The sequence below is a fragment of the Molothrus ater genome, chromosome 5 (genome assembly GCF_012460135.2).
Source record: "Molothrus ater isolate BHLD 08-10-18 breed brown headed cowbird chromosome 5, BPBGC_Mater_1.1, whole genome shotgun sequence".
Taxonomy (NCBI): Eukaryota; Metazoa; Chordata; class Aves; order Passeriformes; family Icteridae; genus Molothrus; species Molothrus ater.
Window position 1 is genome coordinate 32,645,818 of NC_050482.2, and position 15,770 is coordinate 32,661,587.

The following is a 15,770-nucleotide window of genomic DNA, read 5'->3' on the forward strand; positions in this document are numbered from 1 at the left end:
GCTGGAGATGGATCTTTTTTGCTCCTTGCAGGGAGTTTGGAAAGCAGAAATTATCATAACGGGACATAAAGGACAGAGAAACAAATCAGGGAAATCCAGAAGGGCTCACAGTGGGGAGCAGAGAAGAGAAAAGAACTCACCTCTTGTCTGCACCTTTATGCAATGGAGTAGATAGGACAGCACAAAAGACACTTAGATAAGGACCAGTCGATGAAATAAAAGAAGAAATTAACTGCAAAAACTTTGGAAACAGAGCTATGCCTATAAAGGGGCAATCTCACTGATCTCTAATGCCAGTCCAAGGACATTTTGCCACAGCGTTTCTGGAGCAGGGGTATGCAGGACATCAGATACAATCAAAGCTCAGTGTATTTGTCCCCTTATTGTAGCAGAAAACTACCATGGAAAGCATAAAGACAATGGCACATGGTCTTCTGCTCCTCCCTCCCCTCACCCTTTCTCCCTGAAATCAGGCAAAAGCTGGCTGTCTCACATCACAGTTTCAGTGTCATTATTGTTGCCAGCAAAAGAACCTGAACAGCATCAAAACAGTCAGTCAAGATCAACTACACTTAGGGCAGCACTTCAGAAAGAAGAAAGCGGGAGGGGGAAAAAAAATATGTTAGAAATGGTTATCCACCTTTAAGCCACAGTCACCACCTGGACCTCAGACCTGCCCTCATAAGAGGGGAAGTGCAGAGCCTACAGGGTCTGACATTGCTCACAGAGTTGAAAACAAGCTGGCATTATGACAAATTAGAGCGATGGACAGACAGATCTCCCCACACCAGAGAAGAGAGAGGCTGAGATGATCTTGGGGGACCAGACCCATTCAACTCCTGCTTGTCTTGGAGATGGTGCATTGAGGTCCCCATTTGGGCCACACAAGATTTTCAGTTCTATCAAGCCAGAGCCAAGTCTTCTCTGCAGACACAGCACTGGCCATACCCCTCTACCTCAAGCAGCTTGAGACTCCCTCAGCAGATTCTCTCCCCCTTAAGCCTCACTGTATTGAATACAGATCCTAAACAATGAGCAAAGCTCCAAATTTGCCACCCTACTTCACGCCAGAAAGTTGCCTGCTGGCCTCAGCCCTCTAAAACCTCTTCTAATTTGAATTTCTTTCTTAAATCATGTGATAGCTAAGTTATGTACAGGGTCCATATTTTGGCATTCCCCAGTTATGCATTGACCACATTCCCTCCTGCATTATCTACTGCACTTGCTAATGTTGACTGCCTCAGCATGGTGTTACTTTTGTCCTTCCCCCACTCAGACTCCAGCAATCAAACCACACTGTGATCAAGAGCCATAGACATCTCTCTGGCTGGCTTTATGCTAGCACTGCTTCCCTCGACAAAATACTGTGCGCTGCATTTATTTGGAGAATGTTAAACTCTTCAGACAAACACTTGCCTTACACACAGTATTGGGAGGAGGAATCACTCCTGCCTGCAGCCATTTTATGAGCTTCACCTACTGAACAGCTCATGCAGCATCAACCACTTAGCAACCATGGCACTTACAACCCCAAGTACAGCTGGCAGCATTACTAGACAGCAAGTGTGCTGCTGAATGAGGGAGATAGTGGTGAGGAAGCCAAAAGGCTTCAATGGACCTGCTGGCTGTCTCCTACTTGCTGGATCCTCTAATTACCATTCCATAAAGCTTCCACCCTGTGTCAGTTGGATTTGAGGGGCAGAGCAGCTCGGCACAAGCTGAGAGCTTTCTCACCAGCTCTGCTCCCTGCTTAGTGCCCCAAGCACTTGAAGCTGTGACCTACTCCACCTGACCTCTGATCAGGAAACCACTCTGGATAATATGTGTATTATACCTGGACATCCCAAACATACCCTACCAAGTAAATGTGACTGGCCAGTTCAATCAGAACAGAAATCCAAGGGGAAGTGGTTAAAGATGCAGGTTAGATGTAGTTCAGCAGCCTCTATCTTCCTTGCAAATGCTGCTCCATCACAGATATAGCGCCGACTCCAGCCTCATGCCACAGCAAAGCAGCTATGTCTGCTCTGCCTAAATTATCTCTCTGCACTCATTAACAGCACTCCCCCACTCCAAATCTTATTTGGGATTCAGCTCACAAAGCTGACTTAGCCCATCCTTAAACCCACAAACCATATTTCTTTCTCAAGTGGCACCCAGATCCCATCAGAGGAATGACCTGTGCTTTGCAGCACTGCCTCCTTTCAAGGTCAAGCTGAGCATGTTTCATTTGATCACATCCACGAGCTCCAAGCAATTCACCCCGAGGGGAACAGCCCTGTCAGGTTACTTTATGCCTGCTGATAACTGTGCCAAGCCACTCCCACTTACACCTATCCCGAGTGATGCAGCTGCAACAGATACAAAGGAACAAGCTGGAGTGTTTGCAGCTCCCATCTGCTGACTGCCACCTGTGCCAGGGCAGAAGGTCCAAAGGAAGGCTGCCTGGGAGGACACAGTCGTGCTCTGGTGACAGAAGCTGGGACCATGCTCAAGCAAGCCTTTCAGAAACATCTGAGACAACACTAGTCTTAAGCCTCTGAGGGACTAGCAATATGAGACAGCTTTGAGGGATAAATTTCATACTTGTCCCATTAGGAATCACATTTGTGCAACTTAGATAGTTGCACAAAATACCTGAGCACAATTTACCTTCTTTATGCTCTTTCTATTTTTCTCCTTTTACCCCTGTGCAAGTTCTAAGAAATCAGAGGCCGCATAGGAAAAAGCCAAGTACACAACAGCAGGAAAAATAACTGTGTCATCAAAACACAGAACCTAAAACTTGAGATTCATTCTCCACATTCATGTCAAATCTCTTGCCAAAACTTATTCTCATGGCTGCGTTTTTTTCATTTGGAAGAACCAATACATTTACACATGTACATTCTTCTCCAAGGTTATTCTGGAATTATTACTTGCAATGCCCTTGGCAGATTAGAGGCATTACATAAATATTAGATGCTATAGCATACAGTCTTAAACAAGGAAAGGGACTTCTGAAGCTCTTAAAATTATCATGAGGTTTCTGTAGGCAGTTTTATATGAACTCAGGCTTAAACAAGAGCCGGGTAATATGCATTAAAGTTAACATTACAATATGCATAGAAGAATAATTCCTACAGAAGAAAACTGTTCAGTTATCTCTAGCTACATGTATGGGACTTGAGTTTTTAGTGCATTCATCAGATCCTACTCAGTCTTATGCTCTGAACTACAAAAAGAATAAAAGAAAATATTTTCATCTAGACAAAGAGAATTGCCAACAGTTTTTTAAAAAGTTTAAAAAGGAAAGTAATTCATTATTTCTGTGTACATAACCTGACAACCAAACAGAACAAGATAAAAAAAGTATTCCTTCCCCCATGAGTCTCATCCTCCTGAAATTTGTACCAAACAGAACACACACAAGAAATATGTTTACAGATGGGGTATGAGTCATGCTCCCAGGTGAGGCTTAGAAAGACTACCACTTCCAATTCACAGGAGCAGGACTGTGGTGTTGTTATCTCCCATTAATTATAAGCAATGAGGATTAGAATAAGCAATCAGTAGTTTCAAGCCTTATGCTATCCTCCAACACCAAAATATTCAATTCAGGACAAGCATTTTCTTTTTTTTGCCTTGCCTCAGCTCACAGATGCGTTAAGCTTTCACCTGCTTCATAATATTATTAAAATGCTTAGCATTTTAATAAATAGTTTGGTCTAGACAGAACATGAAAGGTAGATGAATACTTCTGTGTTATCTTAACTCACCAAAGTGTTTATGATCCCTGAGAAATGCTGGAAAGCCTTTTAACAAAAACCTCCAGTTAATTCTCACATACATTCATTTGCTACAAACTAAGTAACAGAGCATGAGAAAACATGATGCAATATTATCAGCCTTACAAAAAATCCAGTAGTTTGAGAAGAAAAAAAATCCATAAACTGCTCCCCCTCTTCATTTTGAACTATAACAACTTGCCGCTGTAATAGTGCTGGAAGGACACGGTCATCATACTTCACCTACAACTCTGCATTCATTATGGGTCAGTAGCCACCAACACCAAGAGGAAATGTAATTTCTACTGCAGACCCACAGTGCAGAGAAACCACAGTATCACTGAAATGTTACATTACGGAAAAACAGCCTGGACTTTGTCTCCTCAAACAAAAGGCACTGCAGGGATAATGAACTGACTTTTTAAGTCAAGAAACACACATACCAGTAAAGTCAAGTTTCTGGAAACCTATTATAACTCAGGACTGCAAAGGTATCTGAAGTGTCATTTAGAATTTTTCAAAAAATAAATTAAAAACGTAGGCAAAATTGCCTCTTGCATGAGGACACAGACAACGTATAAAATCTTTTCCCCTGTCCCTTAAGTGTATTTGATAGTACCTTTTGAAGTTCTCCAAAGAGATGGCAGAAAGGCAAGAGAAAAGAGAGGAACACATGTGACACAGAAGCAACCAGCTATGGTCCCATCCCCAGGATTCATACAGTTTAGAAAAGCAATGATAGTTCTGGATTCTGAACTGTAGGAATATACATTCAAAATGGATGGAAAATGACTAAGCTTGTTTTTCTACCATAAAATGTTACTCAATTGCAGTTTCTCTGCAACTCCACCAGCATGAGCAGCAGGCTAGTTCTTTGTCATTTGCAAATTTAGCATTTATTTTAACATGCCATATGTAGTCAAGAGAATTCAGCTAGGAGAGGTAGGCTCTGCTCCACCCTGTTCATCCTCTGCCTTCACAGAGGAAGATAAAGCAAAGAGGAAAAGGTGAAAAATAATGTTCTGGGTAGAGTTTAGATGCAGTGAATATCATCTGGGTCATTTCACGTTACATACTCTCTGCTCCTGCCTTTACTTTGCCAGTTACTTTCAGAGTTGAACGCTGGGGCTGCTTATCAGCAGTGCTGCAGGGAAGCAGCAGAACACACAGAAAACAGCACAGGAAGGGACCAAACCAGAAACTTCCCTGCCAGTAACAGGGCAATCCAAGCAGAAACTCAAGGAACAGCTCGCAGCTCAGGCAGGGAAAGCTCTAGAGCAGATCCCAGTGGCCTCGGGAGTGCAGCTGCTTGCAGAGGAGAGGGAGGGATGAGTAAATAAAGTGTGAGGCAGGATCCCTCCCACCCTCCCTTATTCAAATAAATCACTTAACTTTTCAGAGAGCAGCAAATCTCCTTACTCCTCTGGATTAAAGGCAGACTTAAAAGAACGTTTGTTAACAGACTACCCTCTCCCAGGGTCATTCCTGATGCATGCCAGCTGACCACATGCAGAAAACTAAGTTAAGGGTGCCCTTGATTAAAAATGAAAAGTTTATTTCTAAATAAAACAGTACCTTTAAAGACAATTAAAAAGCGTACTGGATGTGGGATACAATTTTAATTTTTCTTCTATGGAGCTTGATGAACATTAGACAAGTGTCTGTGGTATAAGAATATCTCTTTGAAACATGGCCTTTTGCCATCCTGTATGAGGTGAAATGAAATTCAAGGTCTCAGGGCTCCCATGCAAGGAAGAGACAGCAGGACAATCATTTCAGAAGATAACCTTTAGGCTGCTCACTGACTAAGGAGAACTGAGTCCCTATGGGATTCCCACTAAAATGTCAGGAAGCAACAATATTTTATCCCAGTACAAAGTATGTTTCTGAAGATTTCATTTGCCTGCCTACATGTTTTCCGTAATGATCACTCTATTAAAAGAGGGAAAGTTAATAATAAAAAATAAAGACTAATTTACATTTCACTGCCTAATATCACAGAGCTAAGTAGGTAATTGTAAAAATAAGTTAAAATATATGACATGAATGAATAATGTTGCAAAATACCCGTTACAAAAAATGTTCAGTACAAGAGGAGGAAGAAAGTGGAGTGAAGGAGAAACACTTGTTCCAGGGGAATAAGTCAGATGAATAGGCCCATATCACACAGATTCTAGGGAAAAGAAATAGTCAACAGGGTGAGCTACTTTGTCTAGTAAGAAATACAAATCCTCAGGAATCAAAGAAACAAGAGGAATCCCCTAAAAATGCATATTTTGTAGATACAAACTGCTTCAGTCTGGTATGAGAACCAGGTCTTACCCCAAAATGCCTTCTCCAGCTTGGATGAAACACCAACATGACGACATCAAAGAACTCCAGTATCATCTGTAAACTGACATGTTTAACAACTAAAGAACATGAACATTACAAATGCTTTCCTGAAACTCAGCCTCCAGGTGACCTATTCTCAGAGCCAGAATTTCTTCCTAAAGATAGTGAGACAGATGCTGCTGCTGGGTGTGGAACATAAATCCACTGACTCAAACCCTGCTGTGCAATGGCTCACAACATCAGGGCAGATACAGTACACACAGGTACAGGTGGCACACACTCTCCTTACACCTTCTGGACCAGTCCCCACCTTCTAAGTCTACAAGAAACCTCTCGTTATCTTCAGGAAGTAAAAATCCCTGTGTGCATAGGCATCCCAACCCACTGCAATCGCTTTTGCTGATTTGCTAAAACATGAAAACAAAGAAAAGGCAATAGGTCAGGGAAGCTGCACCTTGGCACACTGCAGGTATGGCATGTCTTCTCTCATGTCTCACACCAAAGCAAACTAGTAAGATGTGAGTTAAATAGCTGACCTTTGGGTTACATCACAAGCTGCTTGTGAGGACACCAAACTTCCTCCTAACATTCTTGTAAGTGCTCACTTGTATTGTAACGAAAGGCAAACATTGTTCTGATAGTTTCCTTGATATAGACACTAACAAAATGCTAAATAATAGCATGAAAGTGCTTTATTCCCTGCTTTCCCCAAGCCAACAAATTTCAGAATATGTATAATAGTAATTTCATCTTCCTGGTGCTTTTTCCATTTCTTTTCTTTATGTAACTCAAACCTGTTTCAAAAGAAAAACATAGTTTCAACACATATCTCCCAGCAAGTCTTACAATTATTTTCAGAAAGCCTGGTAATAGCTCAGTATGAGTAAAACAAAAAAAAAAGTTCGTATTTGGCAAAATCTGAGTTTGTCCATATTTTCTTATTTTTCTTTATTCTTCAATGCTTTGCCTTTGGAAATCAATGCAATTTTCTTGGCAGTGCTTTCCTCTCAGCTTCTCCACAGCAAGCATTTGAGATCTTCAGGTTACAATGAACCCCAGTTTTGGAACATCATATACATAATTCTGGGAAGGGGGTAGTAACTCATTCACTAGTTCTCTCTAACAAGTACCACCTTTCCCTCAGATCTGTTCCACCAGCACTCGAGCCAGTAACTGCAAGGGAAGGGGATGAGACAAAAAACTGAAACCAACCAAACAAAAACAAACAAAAAACCCCACAACAACAAAAAAGCAAAGCAAAAAGGCAATTTATTTTCACATAGATAACAACAGGAACTGAAAAAGCTAGTGACTTTTTTACGTCTCCCAATTAACCAAGCTGCTCAAAGCTCAAGAGGGAAGAGTAACAAGTATATGAAAACAATCCTGGTATGTTCTGCTTTCATGACCACCAGAGCCATTTACTTTATCTCCAAATACTCTCTCACGTCAGGTTTCATGAACAGGGTCAATGAAACTTTCACTTTCCAGCAGCCACATTTTTCTGCTCCAGCAGCCTCATGGGATGCACATACCTGGGAGCCAGAGAACCTCCCTTCCACTTTTGTCACCAACTTGCAATTACTGTTACTTGCTGAAAGCCACAGAACTTCACCCAAGCTGAAAATAGCAGCATGTACTTATTTTGGTAAAGAAGGGCTTTTTAAGGGACCATTATAGTGGCAGAACAATTAGAGCTTACTTTAAAATATTTAAATTTACAGTTCTTGGGGAATTTGCTCAATAATTCAATTCTTTATTAATCTGAGGAGAATAATCCAATTTAAAATTCTTTAAATTTTTCATTAAAATCTCTCTTTAAATCTCCCATTTCAGCATCCCCAATAATGTAACAACCTTTTAAATAAAGCTAGTGATTGCTCATTAACAATGTGAAGCCTTCACTGTAGTTTTTGCAACAGCTTTTTGGGGAATTCATATATGTCTAAAGAGACTATACAGAACACTTGTGGTCTGAAAGGGGGCTAACTTAGTTAACTTTAGTAATCTCTGAGCTGGCAGCAACAATGGATGGCCAGACATGCTCAAGACTTAGAAGCAGTAACAGAAAGAAACCAAATACTGAATCCTGCACCCAGAATCCTTAAGGAAAACAATGTGCCTACCGATAAAGGCATCAAGTGCAAGGACATGCCTTGCCTCTGCAGCTACTCCCACTGCCAGCTGGATGCATCCAAAGGAGCACTGCCTTTCGCCTGGCTGGCAAGGCTACAACCAGGTCCTGATCAGACACCCTCTAAAGTAAATACCATTATATGAGTGAGTCAGGGCAACAAACCAGTTGGAAAGCCCAGTTTGGGGGCTAGCCAACGTTTTTGGGTTTTTTTTTCCTTCAGTTTGGAGCCTGTGGTCCTCAAGCGTCTCCCCAAACTGAAAAGCATTTTAGAGATATGTGGCCAGTCCCCACCAGCGAGCACAACGGCTGTCAGGTCCACAGGAAGGTGCTCCAAACCCCACATATTTCACCCTTCCTGGGCAGCTGGAAATATTTACACACGCACAAACCAACCCGGGTTTCCTACCAAAAGCATTTTTTTATTCCAGGGTCAAGGACCGAGACGGCCGTTCAGTACCCGGCGGGTGTCCCATTCTTGGCCCCTGCTCCCCCGGGGCCGTCACTGCGGATAGGGGAGCCCGGTGCTGCCCCTGGGCATCCTTCGCCGACCCGGGTACCGGCCACTCCCGCGGGGACATTCAAGGGCAGCTGATCTGCATCCTCGGGCTCCCAGGAAGGAGCCACCCAGGTGCAGAGTCGCGGCCAGGGCCGGACACACGGCGCCGGGGATGCCGCTCCCCTCTCCGGCACCTTCCCCCCGCCGCTCCCGCCGCGCAGGCCCGGGGCTGCGCTCCCCCGCCTCCGGCAGCGCCGGCACCGCCGGGGCTCCCTCGGCATCGCCGCCTTTGGCCGCCGGTGCGCCCTGGAGGGCGGGCAGCGGCTCGGCCGCGCTCCACCTGCTCGCAGCCCCGTACTCACTCCGCGTAGCCCGTGGTCCAGGGCAGGCGGCGGGTGTCCTTGCTGAGGATGAGGATGGGGCGGGCGATGTGATCCGCGGAGCACTCCACCTCGTCCGGGGACAGTCCCAGGAACTCGGGTCTCCCGTAGGGGAAGCGGAGGGGCAAGTCCGCGCCGCTGCCGTGGTCGGCGCCCGCGCTGCCAGCCATGATGCCGCCCATGAAATTGGCCACGGCGGACTTCACCCGTGTGAGCATAGTACCCCCGCCGGCGGCGGCGGCGGCAGCGCCGGGGCCGCCGCGCAGGGCGGGGAGCGGGGCGCGCCGGCGGGCAGCGCTGCGGAGGCGGCTCCGGCAGCCCCCGCCGCGCTCCCGCAGTGGGGGCGCGGGGCCGGGCGAGAGGACGGCGGGCTCAGGGGCAGCCGCGGGGCCGAGGCCTCATCGCAGGTTTCCCCCTCCCGGCGCGGCGCTGGGTGAACTCAGCCCGGCGGCAGCGGCTGCTGAGTCATGTGATAGCGCGGCTGGATTCGCCCGGGCGCTTCCTGCTCCTCCTGCGGCACCGGCGGGCTCCTGGCACACGCCGGGCACGGGCGCCGCCGCCGCCCGCCTCCCCGCGCCGGGGCCGGCCCGCGGCAGGTGCGCGGCGGGCGGAGCCTGCGCCCGGCGGGGCCGCCCCCGGCTGCCCGCAGCGATGCGGCCGGGACCCGCGGTCGTGCCCGCGGCCGCCTCCGGGATGAGCTGCCCGGGGCAGTGCTCGGAGTCGCTCGGGGCTCCCCTACCGGGGCTGGGGATCGCCGCCCGCAGTGCGCTGCTCTTGCTGCCCCTGGGCTGAGCCAGCGCCGTCCCAGCCCCGGCAGAGCCCGCTGATCCTGCGGGACAAGACTCCGCTTGGAGGGTTTACTTGCCTTCTGCTCAAACACGCCAAGAATATTTTCCCCAGGAAGCCATTTGTTAGAAAAAGAACCTGGGTCAGTGGCCGAAAGCGAGCCCTGCTGCCCGCCTGCCGTGGAGTCGGGGACATGCCCGTCCGCCGGTCAGCGCTGACCGCAGCCCCCGGGCTGCTCCACGCACCGCCAGGCGTTCAGGATGCTGTCATGGAGCAAAAGTGAAAGGACAGGGCTAAAATTATTCAAATTTGAGGACATAGATGTTTTAAACCCTTCTTCTCTTGTTGTGTTATTTTGACCATGTTATACTCCTTCAATTTGAAAAAAAAATAAATTAGGAGGTCTGTTCAATGTGGTAGTCGCCCATGTGTGGAGGGGTTGCAGATTTGGGTGTGCCAAGCTTTAAGAAAATGTAGGAATGGAGCAAGAACATATAGGAAGTCTGTCCTCTGAAGCAAGGCTTTGTCTGAGCCCTGTGATTCTGCAGCCCTCCTGAGAGCTGTAAATCTCACTGGAAGGCAATGACCTGCGAAATGAACGAGGAAGGTATGGCAAACCTTGAGAGTAGTGAAGTACTGGAACTTAAACTTTGCAGTCTATTGGACCCAAAGATGTTGAAAAATATCATTGACTAAAACTCAAACAGAGAGAATGCAATGTTTGTTCTCCAACCCCATACTACATCACTATTCCACTCAACACAAGGGAGAAATGTGAAGTGATATGTTGGAGTTTTAATTATTATCTCTGCTAGATGACAAGGAAAAGCCCAGGTGAGACATATGGGGAGACAGCTTAGCAGCTCACCACTCAAAACAGATCTGTGCAGTTTGAAATGTATGGATGCTTACCTCTGGTACAAGAATGTTGTAAGGATACAGCAGTACAACAGGAGGGATAGGGCGTCTTCATGTTTAAAAGTACAGAGATGCCTTGATTTCAGTTCTCTGGGAAAGAGGATGATGTTCACTTTTGAGTCAGAAGTGAAGCTTCACCTCAAAGGAAGTAATAATCAGTCCCTGCAGGGCTCAGCAAGTTCCCCATATCTCCCAGCCCGTGATCCACCTGGTCCAAGCCAGACATTTTTCTTAGTGGCAGGTAGACCTTTAAAGGTTTTGATATTGAGTTCCAATAAAATTTTGAGCCTGAATTCTCTATGCAAATGTTTGAAAATTGACTCTCTGTCCTTCTGCAATCCCATGACTAATGCAAAAGAAAGATGTCAGGTTAGAGGTTTTTTTTTTAAATGTTAACTTATATGTGACACTGGAGCAAATCTGCTTTTCTCTCTGAATGGGTAACCATGCCGGGGAGTGAAGCTGTGTGTGGGCCAGAAACGCTTTCATATGAGCTCTTTGAAGCATCTGAATTATGCCACCTTGCTGTGCATCATATTCAGCATTCAACAAATTCAGTAATTTTAATCATAATGAAAACAGATTGGAGATGACTTCTGAAAATCATGTCCTCCAGCTCCTTTTCAAAGCAGGGCCAACTTTTAAGTTATGTTTTATTCTTCAGAAACACATCCAGTCAAGATTTCAATATTTCCAAGAGTAGATTTTCAAGGATGGAAATATTAAAGCCTCTCTGGGCACCAGTTCCAATATTCAACCACTCCTTCATTAATTTTTTTCCCTTGCCATCTGTTTGGGATTTCTGTTGTTGCAGATTGTGTTTGTTGCCTCTTATCACGCTTCACCTTTGAGAATACCTCTGAGATTCTTTCCTCTCTGTACTGTCTTATTAGGTAGTTGAAGGCTGAACTAAGGTTTCTTCACCTTAGCCTTGCCTTCTAAAAGCTGAACAAACCCATTTTATCTCAGCATCTTCTTGCAGAGCCTTGGTGGCCCACTGCTGGACCAGTAGGTCAGCTGGGGAGCCCCAAACTGGACACAATTCTCTCACAAGTGCCATTCAGAAGGGTGTGATCACTCAATGTACCCCAATATGTGCAAAGACACATTGGTGACTGATACTCACTTTATTGCCTGCCAGGATCCTCAGGCTTTTTCCTGCAAAGATGCCTTCTTGACTGTCAGCCCTCTGTATGGGTTTTCCCCATCCCAGTTTAGGACTTTGCTCATGTTCTTGGTGAACTCCAGCAGGTTCCTGTTAGCTCATTTCTCCATGCTGTTGAGATCCCTCTGAGTTGGAGTCCTGCCCTCCAGTTATCAACTTATTCCACACAACCAGGAGGAAAGGAAGACAAATACTTATAGTCAGAAAAAGATTCTTAGGGCTATCATAATGTTTCTGTAGATATTATTTTTATATAGAACCATAGAATATCTCAAATTGGAACGAACCATAATAAGGATCATGGAGTCCAACTCCCTGCTCCTTGCAGTACTACCTAAAGCTAAACCATGTGGATAAGAACATTGTCCAGATGCTCCTTGACCTCTGACAGGCTTGATGCCATGACCAGTTCCCCAGAGAGCCTGTTGCAATGACCAAACACAGTGAGAACTTTTCCTAATGTCCAGTCTGACCTTACCTTGATGGAGCTTCATTCCATTTCTTTGTGCCGTATTTTTACTTTTGTAGCTACTTTTTTAAAGAACTATAAGAAAATTCACTTTAAATAAAGAAAAGGTTTGCAAAATGAAATATCCACTGGGCTGTAAAGATTCTGGTTCTAGCTCGTGAGTACTTGAGCAGAAAGTATTTTATGTGGAGTAGTTGGAAGTGTAGCCAGTGAAAGTGCATTGACTCAATGTGTTTAAAATTTTTTGATAATAAAAATATTTCTGGTGCAAGTCCTTTTTTGTTTATTTTGCATAATATGGCAATGCTTGGGGCTCTCTGCCTCACAGGAATGTGGAATTTATTTCAACAGTGTAACTCTCACTAGCTTGTACCTCGTTTATACCTTATGTTGCTTGCTTACTTGAAGGTTTTTTTCCTGTGCTTTTCATGCTCTAAATAAAAGGAATAAAAATCTCCCAAAGACTTTGGTGAGAGAAGAAGCAGGTCTGATGTGAGATGAATGCTCCATTTCTGCAGGTTTGAACTTCTGGGTCATGTTATCACAGATATAATCAATGTCCACAGGTGTGAACTGAGCTGCATAACAAATTCAGAGGGTGTGTCAGAATATGTGCCTGACATTACAGGATGAAGCTGTATATGTAGGGGGAAAAAAGCTTTGACAAAAGAATTGGTTGCACTTCTCTGTAATTCCCCATTCAAAAAACACGGAAAGCCTTATTTTTGCATATGATTCTACTCAGGAAGATTACCATGTCATGTGGTGATCAATGAAGTTATTCTTACCTTTTCAAAAGGACTGGGCAACCATTAATTAGCATGAGGAAGCTCTTTATCTCTAGAGAAAGGCCCTTCAGAAGCACAGTGCCTGAAGCATCATAGTGATGTGGAGGACAAAATGCCTCTTATTAAGATATCAATCCTACTTCCAGCAATACCCAATCTCTGTCTGCCTTCAGCAATCCCCAGCATTTCTAGGCTTATCAGACCTGATGAGATGGAAGCTGTTAGTGTTCTTGCCAGTTTGCATGCAGAAGCACCAATTAAACTTAAAAATAAATAAATGTTAGCAATACTTGAAGTGATATATTTCCTCTGCTATACCTGATATCTACTGCACCATCCTCTAGTCAATATTAATTCCATACATGGATTTCCTTTTGAGAAACTTCTGCAACTGAAGCTCAGAGAGAGCATCTCCATCAGAGCATGATTAGTGTGATGGTCCCAAGGCTTTGTGGTCCAATCCAGTCCCCCACAGAGCATGAGCTGGGTAGTCCAAATGAAGGCTGCTATCCAAAAAGTCAAAATCCACAAAATGTTATCAGGGCTAAGCCCTCATATATGAAATTTAGGGTAAAATGTTCTTTTTCTACTGCCATCCTAACCACAAAGTGACCAAAACCCAAACGTATTTTTGCTTTTGTCAGGCTACAGGGACTATAGCTGGGTTTAGCTTTCATGGTCAGGTGCTCTTCATCTGCAGGTTCTCCTCTATCAGAGACCTGCTGAGGCACTGTGTGACTTGGGGACATGGGAAAGGGCAGGCAAATATACAAAGTTTCTTTTAGGCTGGTGTGAAACTAGTTGTACACATGGGGTTCGTGCTAATATGCAACATGTACACATCAGGAGACCTGGGATGGCAGGCAGGAACAGGAGCTGGGTGTTGTCTGCTCCACTCCTATCTCCACACATGTGGAGAATTACCTTGGTCATGCTGAGTGGCTAAACCCCTATACTTTTAGGGATTCAAAAACTAGAAATTCTCTCATCAGCACGACTTAACTGAGAAGGTATTTTCCTAGCACAGCTGTTGTACTGAACCAGAATGGCTTTAACAAAGCAGGGGTTGGGGCACTGGGGCCCTGGGTTCCCATTTCCCAACAGATCCTCCCCCTCCTGCTTGAGCAGACTCATTCTTTCTGCACCTTCCCAGAAGTATTTTGGAGGCAATACAAAGAGAAGGCCTGTTGCAGCCCTGTCTTTACCCAAAAATATGATGTCCAGCCGAGTGGGAAAAGTATTCATGCCAGAAAAGTGGATACTTCTCACAGTGGAGGACTAATAAGTGCAACATTATGAGCTGCATGAAAGCAGCCTTCATTAACATACCTAGGCATAAAAAAAGCTCTGAGGAGGGATCATAATTGACTAGCAATCACATCAGAAGATGTCACAAAATCATAACACTTCTTGCAATCTATATAAATATAGATACTTCAACATAAGCTGTCCATAAGCCTGCAAGTGTTGCATTTGCCAAAGGCTACAGAATTACTTTTTCTACGAGAATCTACCTGCAAATATCCTAAAAATAATTTTCTAATTTCACAATAAGCATCATCATTATGATTTTGCTTCTACAGTCTCTGCTTACTTTCCATTATCTGTTCCTTTTGAATGCCTGTAGCTAAATCTGCTAATAATGGGATGGAATAGGGATTAGTTTGTTTATGTGCTTCTGTTGGCAGCTTTTCATAGGGGAGGTGGAGCAAGATGATTATATCCTCTCTGGGGCTCCTTTGCCCTGGCTCTTGTGAAAGAACATCTTGCCCTGATGATGTTGTGAGCTGCTTCAAAATGTCAGCAGTAGCAACACTTTTGCTCTCAATCTCAGCAAAAAAAAAGCTGAAAGTAATCAAATAGATTTCAATGCAGAGACAACAGGAAAATAAGCAGGTAAAAGGGCATGTAGGTGTTTGTAGGGGTAGGGGACAGTACTAAAAGCTTGACTGAGTACAGACACCTGTACTTCAGCTACCTCAACATTTCAGATCCAGTGGGAGCATGTTTCAGAATACAAGGGAGTCTTGACTGGTGCCTGGGTTAAACATGGGTTAAACACGGGTTAAACACACAGGGAAGTGATTTGTATGTACCACATGGAGGGGAATTTTTGAGTAACCTGCCAGCTGCCTTCACTGCAGACACTCCTTACATGGGGATGTCTCAAGATTAAGCAGGATGGGCAGATGAGGGGCTTCTTGTCTGCTGGTGGTGGCTTAGGAGCAGATGGTGAACAGGAACAAAGATTCTGTCCCTACATTTGAGCTGTGGCTTCTGCTGCACAAGCTTTCCTGCAGTTCAGGCCAGCCAGGCACTGGCTTTCAATTGCATATCAACCATGGTCTTGTTGGCAGCATGGTCAAACCTTAACCATCACACTCAGAGTTAAGCAGTGCTTTTTAAAATATTTTTTTATTAATTAAATAAACAGTTCTGGCAGAACTTGAAGGTTTGAATATCAGCTTGGATACATGAAATCCCAGGTGTCTTATGTGGTACTCATTCTCAGATAGTTTTGCCAAGGAAG

General features: G+C 44.8%; 1 protein-coding gene across 1 annotated transcript in view; it reads right to left on the reverse strand.

Annotated features, from left to right (window-relative positions):
• Positions 1–9,654, reverse strand: part of PPM1H (protein phosphatase, Mg2+/Mn2+ dependent 1H) — a 128,573-nt gene extending 118,919 nt beyond the window's left edge. The window contains exon 1 of the mRNA XM_036400677.2: positions 9,097–9,654. Coding sequence (XP_036256570.1) covers positions 9,097–9,332 — 236 coding nt within the window. The 5' untranslated portion in view covers positions 9,333–9,654. The remainder of the gene's footprint in view (positions 1–9,096) is intronic.
• Positions 9,655–15,770: the final 6,116 nt, after the last annotated feature.